At 43.1% G+C, this 13,114-nt stretch overlaps 1 protein-coding gene across 2 annotated transcripts in view; it reads right to left on the bottom strand.

Moving 5' to 3' along the window:
• Positions 1–9,470, bottom strand: part of LOC311502911 (glucocorticoid receptor-like) — a 59,439-nt gene extending 49,969 nt beyond the window's left edge. For both annotated transcript variants that reach the window (XM_084565355.1, XM_084565356.1), the window contains exons 1-2: positions 8,992–9,470; positions 5,924–7,191 (exon numbers count right to left, since the gene is read on the bottom strand). In XM_084565355.1, coding sequence (XP_084421481.1) covers positions 5,924–7,182 — 1,259 coding nt within the window. In that variant the 5' untranslated portion in view covers positions 7,183–7,191; positions 8,992–9,470. The remainder of the gene's footprint in view (positions 1–5,923; positions 7,192–8,991) is intronic.
• Between the last annotated feature and the right edge of the window lie 3,644 nt (positions 9,471–13,114).

Genomic DNA, 13,114 nt, shown 5'->3' with positions numbered 1-13,114 from the left:
TGTTTTCACGTGAATATAGCTGCAGAGGTGTCGGCCAGAAGGTCATGGGCTCGGTGGTGCACCCCAGTTCTTCTTTGGCTTTCTGGTAAGTTAGTCACAGTAAGTTCAAAGTGGGGTGAGTCAACAACAAACAGATATGCGATTACAGGAACTATAAAGCATAATGCAGATAGCCATCACCAAATTCAGAAAAAGAATAAAAGATCTGGTGTTCTATTCTGAGTATCAGTAGTCTATATCAGGAAACGCCTCCCGACTAGCTTCCATCCACCATCATCATCAATCCGTGTATATACCCAATGTATTTTCATATGTATGTAGGTGTACTGTGTATACAGAGCATACTGCAACTGCGTGTATGAAAACAAAGCAGAATTTAAACAGATTTCAGAGTTTACGTAAGCGTCTCATCCTGTGAATGAGGAATATTGTTGTCCAAAATCAAGAAATTCGGTTTTGAGTTACACCAAACTGCAATCCAATCCATCCTGATACACAGAATGAGATCTGATTGGAAGCACGGTAGCTAGAGGGTAAATGGAGCCTAGATTTTATTTATTTTTATCCTGTAAAAGAGCTTAAATCCAACTTATGTTTCATAAGACTTGATAATTTCACCACGCCTAACACCAGCACAAATAAGCAGGCAGTCGTCAAAACAGCCTTAAAAAAGAAAACAGCTTGGCTGCTGGCCTGGACCTCCTTCGGCTCACTGCACTACAGTGACCCCGACCAAAGCCTACTTCAAACACTCAGTACAGTAAGCTCCAGAGAGGGAGGGGGACCCAAGACAGAGAGAGAGAAAGAGAGAGAGAAATTACAAGATGGAGTGAATGAAAGAGCGTGTTGTTAATGAATGGCTGATGATGTGAGCTAGCTTGTCCACAGTGAGTTCAGGCCGCACGAATGAAGTCTATTTGAGCAACCGCAGCAATATGGGATCAACACGATCTCTCAGTGGATCGGTGACGACCAAATCAGACGCACATTAAGGAGCGCGTAGCCCATATGTTTGGATCTCACATGAACACGCAAGAACCGATCCAGAGAATGAAAACAACCGACGAAAGATTGGGGGAATAAACAAGTGAAGGATAATTAAACTCTAAGATGCCATGAAGGGTGAAGTGTAATGTAGCCCCCGCATCCAGCAAAGGCTATCAGTAGACATTTTAATCAGCAAAAACTCAAACAAACAATGGATTGAGAGTGCCGTAATCTTTGAGATTACAAATCTAGTGAAACTGAGTCGACAGACGAGACGCTGACCTAGTTTATGCTCAGGATTCTTTTTATCTTTTTTGGCTGCGGTACCTGTAGTGAAATGACTATAGAGGCTGACAGAAGGACTCAAAACTCCCGGTACGCAAATATAACGCACACCTACGTGTCACGTGTAAAAGCAGTCTCATAATCTCATGTTAACGGGAAATCTTAAATATTAACATGATGAAAAGACCAAAATAATAAATGCTGCAGGCGGGTTAAAATAAATTAAATATTATAGAAAATCACAGTCTAATCCTCATCATCAAAGAAGCTCAAAAACCAATGAGAATTTATCACCCAACTTTTTTCAGTTGGCTTGTATTGCACAGGAAATAACGTGTTCACATGTGTTCAGCTTTATTTTTTTATTTAGTAAATTCGAACCCAAGAAACCAAACCTTTCAGCACATTCACAACTCAAAAGATGATATCTCGGTTACCTACGCAAGCAACAGCACGCAAAAATATGCAGCTGTAATGCATCAAGCCAGACAGACGACTAGAGCTACGCTCACACCAAGCTCTGAGTGTTGCTTAGGAGCTATGATAATAATCCTCCTCCTCCTCCTCATCCTGTGCATCAAAATTGCCATCATCAATGACTCTGTAATCATGGTCCCACCAGCGATGAATATCAATCCACACATGTTTGTGTTTTAGATTTTACAACTGTGAATAATATGAATAATACGAGCTACTAGCTACAGCTAAAATATTTTATTCCTCTAAATATTTCTTTCTCTAATAAAATGTTAATGATATGTTTAACAAACTGTATGTTATAGCGGTTTATCAGCAACATATATCCTTCAGAACATGTTGTGGCCTCCATACAGTAGCTAATGTGCTAAAATGGCCCCTTCAGAGTTGAATCACTAAATAAAAAGTTATTCCATTGTATCCAAAGTATATCAAACAACAAAAATCCTTAAAGGCGATGTAAACCATTGCCTGTGCACATCTTCTTAGAGCTACAAAAGCAGCAGGAAGTCCACTGATGTGCGACAACATTAATGCAAAGCATCTCCAAATCCCAGCCTGGCAGAACACCGTGTTCAAATAGTTTTAATGCATTAGAAAAAAAAAAAAAGGAAGATTGATTTGACATTCAATTACCAAAAAAGCACATTTTCCAAGCAAAAAGGATGTGTCTGCTCTGACTTATGCACCATCTGCAGCACACGTAAGAGCGTGTGTGTACGTATGTGTGCGTGTGTGGGTGGGTGTTTGTGGGTGTTTGCATGTCTTCTTCATGTGTACAGCCTTTGCATGCCTCTGTGAAATATGGAGAGCTCTCAGGGGCCCATCGGGGGTGAGTAGGTGAGGAGAAAAAAGTGACTGACAGTCTTAAGAGAGACAGAAGCGCACCAGAGCAGATCTGCACACGTGGCCTCCGAGCCTCCCAGTGTGTGTACACACACACACACACACATAGACACGGTGCAGGCAGCACAGCAACAGAGGAGAGTTTACATCAGCTTTTTAACCCTTCTTACTGTAACCATGAGAACATTTGGAGTGATTAAAACAGAGACGGGAAGATTAAGCTGTGCAACAAACATAAAGCAGTGGTACTGATAAATGTGCTCTGTTGAATAATTAAATGAATTTGAAAAAGCTGAATATCTGCTTAATGAGAAGAATTTTTGTAATTTTTTTTTTTTATGAATCTTTCAACGGCCTGTGTGCGCATTGGCCCTGAAGCATTTGTCTGTTTGATTATCAGTTATGTAACAAGAAGCTGGATCCAAGCGATGGGATCGAGCCAAATAGTGTTTTACTGTGCTGTAAATTCCCATAGAACAGGAAGGTGGGCTCAGTGATGTACAGTACAGTGCAGCACATGAACTCAGTTGCTATGCTACATGATGTAACCAGGGAGCAAGTCAGTTTTCTTGTTTCCATCTCTTTTTTTCGTGCTACAGGTAGCATCAGAGGTATATTTATTTACTTATGCAATCTAATGCAAGAGCACACTTTTACAGACAGCAGCCGCGAATGTTAGACTATATGTTTAACCTAATTGGCTTATATTATTTACAAGTTCTCTGTATTCCCTTAAGCAATTACCTGCGCAGCAATAGCACTCCATGTAACGACGATACCTCGTCTAGAAAAGTGAACCTCAACAGTCTACAGTTAAGACACGCCGAAGACGAAATTAGTATAATCTTTAGCCACCTTCCTAATTGTCAACATATTGTTTATCTTGAAAGGGCAGATATCGCCTAAAAGTTTAATTAAACACCAGATCACACTTTATTTATGGACAGAAGAGCAAAAGCGACGACGCAGTCATTCCCATCACCTGAGCACGGCGGAGTTGAATTTGTTTACAAAAAAAAAATGGCGATTAAAGCATTTGTGGAGCATGTCTTAATCAATCAATGGCACGCTCTTCGTTGCTCAGACTGGCTGGAGGACTATCCATCGATGCATGGGCTGAGACATGTCTCATAATTAAATCATGAGACGTGCCATTACCAGTGTAAGTATTGAGTCAGAAATCAGAATCAGATGTTAATTTGACTGGATTATTAATCTTCTACCTTATGCAAAACTGCATATTAATATTATATAATTATATTAACAAAACAATATTGGAGTTATGGTGGCATTATCATAGCTTTTGCCACTTTTTGGGGATTTTAAAAACTGTGATGAAAACTATTATTAGTTGCAAACGTCCGATTGACACAATAACCAATTAATTCAGGGCTGCTGGTGAGAAAAATAAAAAAAAAAGGAAAATATTTTTAAACATTTGTCACTATCCTAGTTAACTGATAAGTTAAAAAAATTGTTGATCCTCGGGTATAACAATCGTACACAGCTGGTCTCTCCTGAATCCTGGAGATCAGCAGATCTGCTGTTTATTCATTCCAGATAATCATGTTGTTTCCTGCTTGTGACCTTAGAACTTTGTCATTTTGTGTACTTTTGTCCCTCCTGTTTGATCCTCCAGTGCACTGGATTGCTAAACTGAACAGCCAATCAGAGCGATCACCCTGGCCGACTGATTCAACACTGAAAAGCTGTCGACGCACGTTGATGTCATGGTCTATATTGTACATTGACCCTCCGTTAATTTGACTTGATGGGGTTATCTCAAAAATATAATAAAAGCGGTTTCATGGGATATTTGGTAATTGCTAAATGGAAAGTGTTGATCATTCTGATCATTTCAGACAATAAAGTAATTGCGAATATTTAATTTCAGCCACCGTGTGCGTTCCATAATCAGGTCATTTTACTTTCAGCATTTTATTGGCACGTTACTGTGAGTGGTTTGAACTCTCTCCAAGTCTGTAAATTGCACTGTTTAGACCTTGCATGGCATTACACGTGCATCAGTGTAACCAATGTTCACTTATCACTTGTTTACAAACCACAATGAGCCGAACACTCTCTCAGAAGGACACAACTGACTCACATTATTACTCTGCATTAATCAAACCCCATCTTGTGATCTGCCCTTTCAACCGAAGTTCACACAGAAGCTCATAAAACTGAAAAATAAATCTCTCCCTCAACGTTCCACTCAGAGCTGGTTCGGTTATCAGATGGCACTTCCAAGCTGAAGCGAGGTGTGTCGGCCAGACACTTTTTCATTCTCACCCTCTTTGCCCGCACGTACGCAAGTCCCTTCTCTGAGGACTAATTTCCCTCGCATTAAACATGACCACACCGCATCCTTCGCAGTGCACATATCAAGTCAAGCCAATGAATCATTTCCTGTAGGATGATAAGTTTACGTAACTCTGTGATATCTCTGCAACGGACAGCGCTTTACAGCACAGTGTTGGAAAAATACCAGATGGATGGAGCTCGGACACATTTATATTTATGACGCGTTCCAGTTTCCCTCTAAGTCCATTTGACTTAAAATCTGAAAATAAAATTAAATAAATGCTCTAGGCTATGGAATCCACAAAGCTGTAATTTAAAACATGAGATCTCCTTGAGGTGACTTTTCTCAGCTCAGCAGAAATTAATATCTTCACCTCCTCATTGCAAAACACTTATTTTCTCTCCCGCCACCTTGTAGGCTGTCAGATAATTCAGCACCTTTTCTCAGATCTGTCTCCATTCACAACAATCCTGTGAGTAAATTGCATCGCTGTCTCTCATCTGCTGTGGTGTCCCTAAAAAAGCGCTGCTTTGTGGATAATAAATTGGAGGTATCTGTACCCTGCTGTGTCTGCCTATTGGAGGTGATAAGCACCAGATGCCCTGCACTCCTGGGGTGTTAACAATTGCCTCACAGAAGAATGTCACAGACAAATACACAGCAAAACCTTTTTAGTTACTGAAGACTGTTACGTGCAGTGAAACGCACTTTCCAAGTCGCTCTGCACTGTCCTGGGATATTATTTTGAAAGTGAACTGATTTTAGGAGCATCGAGCAGAAAGGTAATTTTGTTTTTAGGAGCTGCATTGCAATATGAAAAACTATAATGTACCTGGTCAAAGAAGGCTCAAAAAGAGCATAGATCACGGTACTCTCACCACAAACTGAGATTGCACATTAAATATTTTAACATTGTAAAAACACAGCCAATGCCGTTAGAGCGAATTAACACAAACTCAGTGCTGCCATGAATGAGAACAAAGAAACAAAGCAAAAAGAGCAGAATAAAGCCATGAGTCCTACCCGGAGAAGTTGACAGAAAACGCTGCGGCAGAGGGGAGCCCGTCATTGCCATTTTGTATCCCGGATGACTCTCCATATCGTTTGTCCCTGGCCCAGCTGTCTCCCAGCAGAGACAGGTTTGAGTACATGCCAAAAGGCTTCTGGTCTTGTAAGCCCGCTGTGGAGGGCGGATTGGCTCTGTAGTGGTAGCTAGGTCCTGCACCAGCAGCCATAGCGGAGGACATGGGGTCTCCACCTCGATGAAGAGAGCTCATGCTGTTCTGGAGACACTGTGATTGGCAGAAACCGGCACCGTCCTGCTTCTCCTGTTTGACCACGCCAGGAGTTCGGATGTGGATGAAAGCCTCATCGGGATCCTTCTCCTCCTTGATGATGACACTGGAGAGAAGTGCGGTAGGCTGCTGATGGTGAAGCTGGTGCTGCTGGTGCTGAACAAGGTGCTGCTGCTGCTGCTGCTGCTGCTGCTGCTGCTGCTGCTGGTGCTGATGATGGTGTATGGGATGGTGCTGCTGGTCTGTGCCGTTCACACTGGCAGAGTCTTCTCTGTTACCTAGGAGATGCTTTGTCTCCTTTAGCAAGGCGCTGACAGGACCGCCACCGTCGCTGCTCTCGTTTAGGATGTTATCCAAGTGTGCCACTTCGGAATCCAACTCATAAGCGCTGATTTCTGGCAGCGAATTAGGAAGGTCCAGGTCTTGCCAAATCTCAGTATCCTCAATCAGGCGGCTGCTGTTGGCATCCAAATCACATGTGCCTGTGTGTCCACTGTAAGTTCCCAAGTCCTTGTCCAGAAAAGAAATCCCCTCCTGCTTGATGTGCTGGGGAAAAAGATCAGGCAGGGGGAGGTTTCCCAGGACAGAGCTGACTGAGGTGCTGATGACAGCGGTGGATGTCTGCTCCAGATTGGAAATACTCTGATCCAACAACGGCAAGTTGTCCCCCATGCTGACTAAACCAATATCCTGTTGCTGCTTCTGCATCCTGAACATTTTACCCTCCTTCATGTCCGACCCCTCACACAGGACGTGATGCTGAGGGGACTCAAAGAGGCCTTCTAGATCCCCCTGCTCTTTGGTTCCACCGCGTCCATTCGGGGCCAGCGTGGGCTGAGGCACGGAGCTCTGGGCGGGCAGATGCATCGCAGACTGGAGCAGTGAACCAGGCGTGTCAGCTATATCTCTGCCTATTTCGGCTTCTATCTCCCCAAATGTCAGGCTGTCGTCTCTATTACCATTGCGCTTAAATCCACTCTGATCCATTTCTTTATCCTGAGCGTCACGGTGAGGAGGGGGAAGGTGAATCAAATACGGCACATCACACAGACACACACACACACACACACAAAAGAGAAACACACAAAAGGTTATAAAGATCAAATTTGATACTGAATAGGATGACACATACCCAGTAGCTATTGTAATAGCCAAAAAAAATAAAAATAATAAAAGCTTACTGAAATATAAATAAATGTGTCTTGAAACACATGCATTAAAAATGTTGCTGCACGGTTTAAAAGCACCGCCTACTGCTGCACCTCTGCCCACACCGTCCTCTTATACATCTATTTAGGTTTTTCAAGAAATGACAGCAGCCCCATCAAACAGGCCATCTCCTGCTCTCACACCCACACTGGAACAATGTGGCAGAGGCACAAATGGCACAAACCAGGCAGCACTACAGCCACAGCCATTACATAACACGAATATGAATGTTCATTCTTTGAAGTTTGCCCACTCAGAATTGAAGAATTGTGAAACGCAAGACATGCCCAGGCACAACTTGCTACAGGGAGTTGCGCAGCGAGTATGTCCCACATACATTGAGCGTGTGTGCAAAAACATGCGTCGGAGAGATTAACCCACTATGGGCCTCTGGGTTGTCTGCTGCAGGAGGAGACGTCAATCTGTCTCCATTTGCAAGAAAGAACAAATTAACACGCCAGTCAAAAAGTCAATTTACACTGTTCCCAATTTAAATAACACAGGGTCATAAAAATAGCAGCATCCACCGATTAACCGAGCGGGTGTTGTCACCTGTGGCCTTTTTTTTTTTTGTTTCAAAGTCAGCGCCACCGAATAAACGCTACAGACACACGTGCGGAAAAAACGGTTCGCGTAAATGGGACTTGGCCGGCAATTTGATGCGAGGTAAAATTTCAAATTAAAGACTGAAGCTTAAAATAAAGCACTGCTCGTGACGCACGGATAATTTCCGGACATGTTGCGACGCCGACCGGTAGCGTTTTATTCTGCCTCAAGCTACAGCGATGACATTCTGCAAAGACTTCTCCATATAGTTGCATATAGAAATCATATATGGTGCTATATGGGCAGCGGTTTGTAGCTCTGCAACACCTACTGCTTAGGTAAAGACCAGAGGATTTGCAGGCATCCTGTGGGGCTCTCCAGGCTTTATAAAAATGATTATAGAGAGAGAGAGAGAGATTTATTGCACTACCAGGTGGATTTTTTGTTTGTTTTTGTTTTGGTAACAGGTTTCGCCATTTATCCACGCATTATACATTATAGCCGCCTCTAAAGAGTAAAAAGCAGCAATATGCAGAAGTTGACCTTATTGCGGCGATGCCTTTTGGAGATAGTAGCCTAAAAAAGGTCTTTAGGATATTACAAAACAAAGTTTGGAGTTTCCTCACTTGCTGTACTGTACTTTTCCCACCAAACACTCTATTGCAGAATTAGTGCAACCTGTTGGCTATGATGGGAAACTGCACGGTCACACGCCTTTAAAGCCGGGTAGGCTGATAAGCAGCCGGTCCGTTGAAGTTTGTGCAACATTTTCTAGTTCTTACGCAAAGAAGAAGAAGAAGGAAAAAAAACAAAAAAAAAAACAGACACAGCAAATGGGACGGTTTCTCTGCGCGCTGGTGGCGATACTGTCACCGTGTCACACGGTGCAGGGCTGACAGCGCGCTCGTCACGCAGCGCCTCGGACGCTCATCGTCGGCCTACTCGGCGGAACAGACAGTTTTTTTTTGTTTTTTTTTTACCCCGCTCAATATTCCTACAGCGACAGAGGACAAGTGATCAAGTGCAAAAAATTGCCCGTACCTGTAGTGAAAAATAAAGGATGGACTCCACCCGTTAGGTCATCTCCCGTCAGTCCAAACTGGGGAAAAAATGTGAGAAATAACGCAATGTCCTCAAGCTCTCAAATAAAAACCCCTCCTTGCAGTGGCCGCGGTTGTGTGGTGGAATATCAGCTGGAAGTGTCGCTGCCTCGCTCCTCGTGTGGCAGAAAAACATTCTCCACAATATTTCTGAGTAAAAAAAAAAAACAACAGCGTCGCTGACCTAGCTGGAGCTGGAGGGATCCACCGCCGCTTCGCAAGATCTGTCGATAACTTTTAATGGCTGGAGGAAAACAAAAAAGTGGATCGATCAGTCATTCGCCCGCGATCTCGGTATAAATCCGCAGAGAATCGACAGCTCGGAGGCGCAGTCATCCGATTTTTGCGCCATTAAACCGTGAGTACATTAAAGTTATATAATACAGCCGTGCTGCCTTGGTGCACTCAACTGCAAACTCAGGCAGGGCAGGGCGATCAGTTAGTGAAGCGCTGTCAATTTGAATGCAACAGGAGCTGCCTTTCCGCGCCACCCTTTCAAAATAAATGGCGTTTTCGTTTCATTATGCAATATTCGTCAATGTGTCACGTTCACACAGGCTCTGGCTTTCACATCTACAAAACAACCATCCAGTTTATGCAGATAACAACTCATTAAGGTTTGTTATTTTATGATTTTTGCTTGTGTATTTCCAGGCGTTTTTCTTTTTTTGCTCTTGCTTTGTTGCAGATTAGTTCATCTTCCTTTTTCCATTCGTGCGTCTGTGGTAACTTTACGCAGCTGTTAGTTTGACACTTGGCGGTGAACGCCCCTTTACCCACTGAAACTCTCTGCTGGGGAATCTGTCAAAACGTGTCTTCATCTGTCACCTATAACCTCCAAGCACAGGAGTGAGGAGGTAGTTGCAGGTTGCAACCAACGTTCAGCCACAAAACCATGAAGTGAGATTAATTTAAAATTCCTTCATAGTTTTGAGTCCCCGGTGTCCCATGTGGGGGTCTATATATGGTCGGATCAGATTATGAACATTTTTTTGATTTTCTTCTGGTGAGAGCGTGTTTTACAATTTAGTAATGGCTCTGGAACAAAAACAAATATTTTAAAGGAATCCAGAGATGGGTTCCTTTAAAATATCACAGTTGTTTCTTTATGGTTATATAAAATCTTTATTTGCAAAATCCACGTCAAAGTAGACAGCTGACTACGCTTGGACATGCAACACACAAAGGCTACTGAAAGTGAGAAAAACCTGCGTGTTATGACACTTTGTAATTTCTGTCATTCGTCTAGAGTTCCTGCCAGACAGGAAGACGTGCCTGCAGCAATCAAGAATCCCACAGAGACTGCTGACCAAGTAGCATGCTGAAGAAAGGGGAAAGCCTGTCTTGAAAGACGGCCCGTGACAAATTAAACCACACCCTTTCATGTGAACTTAACGGACAAGGACAATCTCCAAACAAAACGGACCTTAGCACTTCGAGATCGTTAATCATTCCGAGGGCCTGTGGATTCTCTGTTGTCAAAAAAAAAAAGAAAAAAGAGTGGAGTCAGAATTGTGGAGCTAACAGTGCTATGCACAGGGCCAGAGGAAGAGAGAGAGGTTACAGAGGGGGGTCAAAGGGCAGGTCGACAGCCAGTAGCTGTCTGGAAACTTGAGGCCTAAACTGGATTTCAAGTCTTTTTACATAAGTATCTGCCAGATGGCTGCTTCTCTGGCAATGATTGTGCAGTATACAATCATTCTAGATGACACGCTCTTGTACCTCCATGTTCTAAGAATGAAGAGTATTAAAGCATATTAAATAAGGAGGAGTAAACTGAAAAAGTCCCAGTTCTTTTCATGCATTTAAAGGGCGTACTTGAGTACTTCAAAAATGGAGGAGCGATCCTTCAGGGACTGTAACAGTATTAGCTGATTATTTTGGTTACTTCCACCAGACAAGGTCTTTACTTAGAAATTCATTTTCTTAAAGTCCCTTCAGTGGAGTGGAACACTGATTAATTAATGTGTCCAGCAGAGTCAACTCGGTGCAGAGGAAGACGGGAGAAGAGAGGATAGGAGAGATCCCGTTTGCAGAGACGAGTGCAGATGCACAAAAGAAATTAGGATGGGCTGGATCCAAACCAATGGCCAGAACAAGAAAAATGGGCAAGGTAAAAGGGGGCGGGCGGAAGATGGGAAGAGGTGGCAGGTGTGGCCCTCCATGCAAGTCATCTGATTAGAAGGAGCAGGTTGTGTCCTGTGCATACAGATGTCTCATTAACAGCCAGTGTGGCTGGAGACATGCAGGAGCTCCCAAGGGCCTGAAAAAAAAGCCACACTGTTCTCAAAACATGGCAGGGAACACTGGGTGATCCTATTAACCAATAAATATATAAATAAAAACTTGTACATGTATGTGCAACTGGGAATTTATAGAGAGTTACTGTGGTTGTGTAATACAACTTGCGCTGAGTGCCTGGCACAGTACACTAGTTCCAGTGAATGCGCTGCAGTAGGGACAACTGCTCGTGCATAGTTACCTAACGAAGGCCCGAAGTGCTGGTTTCAAATGTTCTCTACTGCTTAAACTATTTAAACTATTTAAATAAAAAGCGAGCCGAAGCTTTTGAAATGGCTCTCACGGCCCCTTGACGTGAACACCACTGAACAATCTGTGTTAGATCTCAAACATGCGGTGCCTGTTAGCCCGAAACGTCTCAGAAATGTTCCGCAAAGTGTGCGAAAGTGACTAAATCCAGAAATGACCCCTCTCAGTGTTTGCAAGCTGCAAAATGTGCCAAAGGGGAATTGCTAAATATTGATTTTTACTAAGATTTGAAGGCTGGTTCTGTTTATATGAAGTCTCCTAGCTGCAAGGGTTGCAGCTTATTCCCTTTCACTTCAAAAATCAACAAAGCACATGATTTGCCAACGGGTGCCCAATCCTTCCAAACAACTTTACATTATCATAATCTAATCTGCTTGTAGACTTGTATCAGCTCCAATAGCTACAAACTGGAGCGCCGCATTACAACTAAACAACAGAACCGACACACTTTCCACTAATGCGCCGCTGACATTCACACGGGAGGGTGAAGTTACATTACTGGTCAAAAGTTTTAGAACACCCCCAATATTTCAGTTTTTTAATTGAAATGTATGCAGTTTAACGTCTCATTTTACTCTGAAATGTAAGCAAATAATCAGCTGAATCCCCAGTTCTGCTGCAGAAGCTTTTTTCCTCAGGTAGTTCTGGCAGAGCTTGGACTTAAGTTTTAGGTCATTATCTTACTGTTGTAGGATGAATCCCTGACCAAGTAGACGCATACCTGAGGGTACATACGGCATGGCACTGCAGAATGCTGTAGCAGCCATTTCAGTTCAGTGCGCCTGTCACTCTGCACAAGTCACTGACCCTGGATCCAGCGGAACAACCTCAGAAAATCGTGCTTCCTCCTCCACATTTGACAGCTGATGTCACACACTGAGGAACCATCCTTTCACCTACTCAGCGGCATACAGAAATACCGCACGATGAACCGAAGATTACCAATTTTGACTAATCAGTCCATAACACCTTCCACTCTTCAGTTGTCCAGTTCGGTAGACTTGCCTACTGCGACCACTATTAAGCTGGACTTTAAGCTGTTGTCCTGCGAGCCGCCTATCAAACTTGTCCTCTGATTTTGTTGTGGCTTTGGGTCTGCCAGACCTCTTCTTGTCTGAGGGCCTTTTGATGGTGAAGGAACCTCTGTACTCACTGACACCTTGACCTTCTTCGCAGTTTCTCTGTACGAAAGATCTAAATTTACAAGTGTTATGATGGTCTGTCTCTCTTCCATTCTTAGTCTCGTTTTTCTTGCTCTTTTTAAAGCAACACGCTACTTCGTACAGCACAATACTGTTCAAATAATGCTCACGAGGGTATGGTACCTCAGTGTGTTCCAACTCTAGTTTTATGCAGACAGAGGGGGTTGGAAGTATTCAAGAAAAGTTGGGGCACATGTAGAAATGGGTAGCACCAACTTAAGGCTCGATTAACTGCAAAACAGCCTTTAGTTGTTAACTCATTTCTTGCAACCTAAAAAAATGGAAAAATTGGGGTGTTCTAAAACCTTTGGC

This window comes from Chelon labrosus (genome assembly GCF_963514085.1).
Source record: "Chelon labrosus genome assembly, chromosome: 17".
Classification (NCBI taxonomy): Eukaryota; Metazoa; Chordata; class Actinopteri; order Mugiliformes; family Mugilidae; genus Chelon; species Chelon labrosus.
The sequence above is the reverse complement of the archived record's forward strand: the minus strand, read 5'-3'. Positions and strand labels throughout refer to the sequence as shown.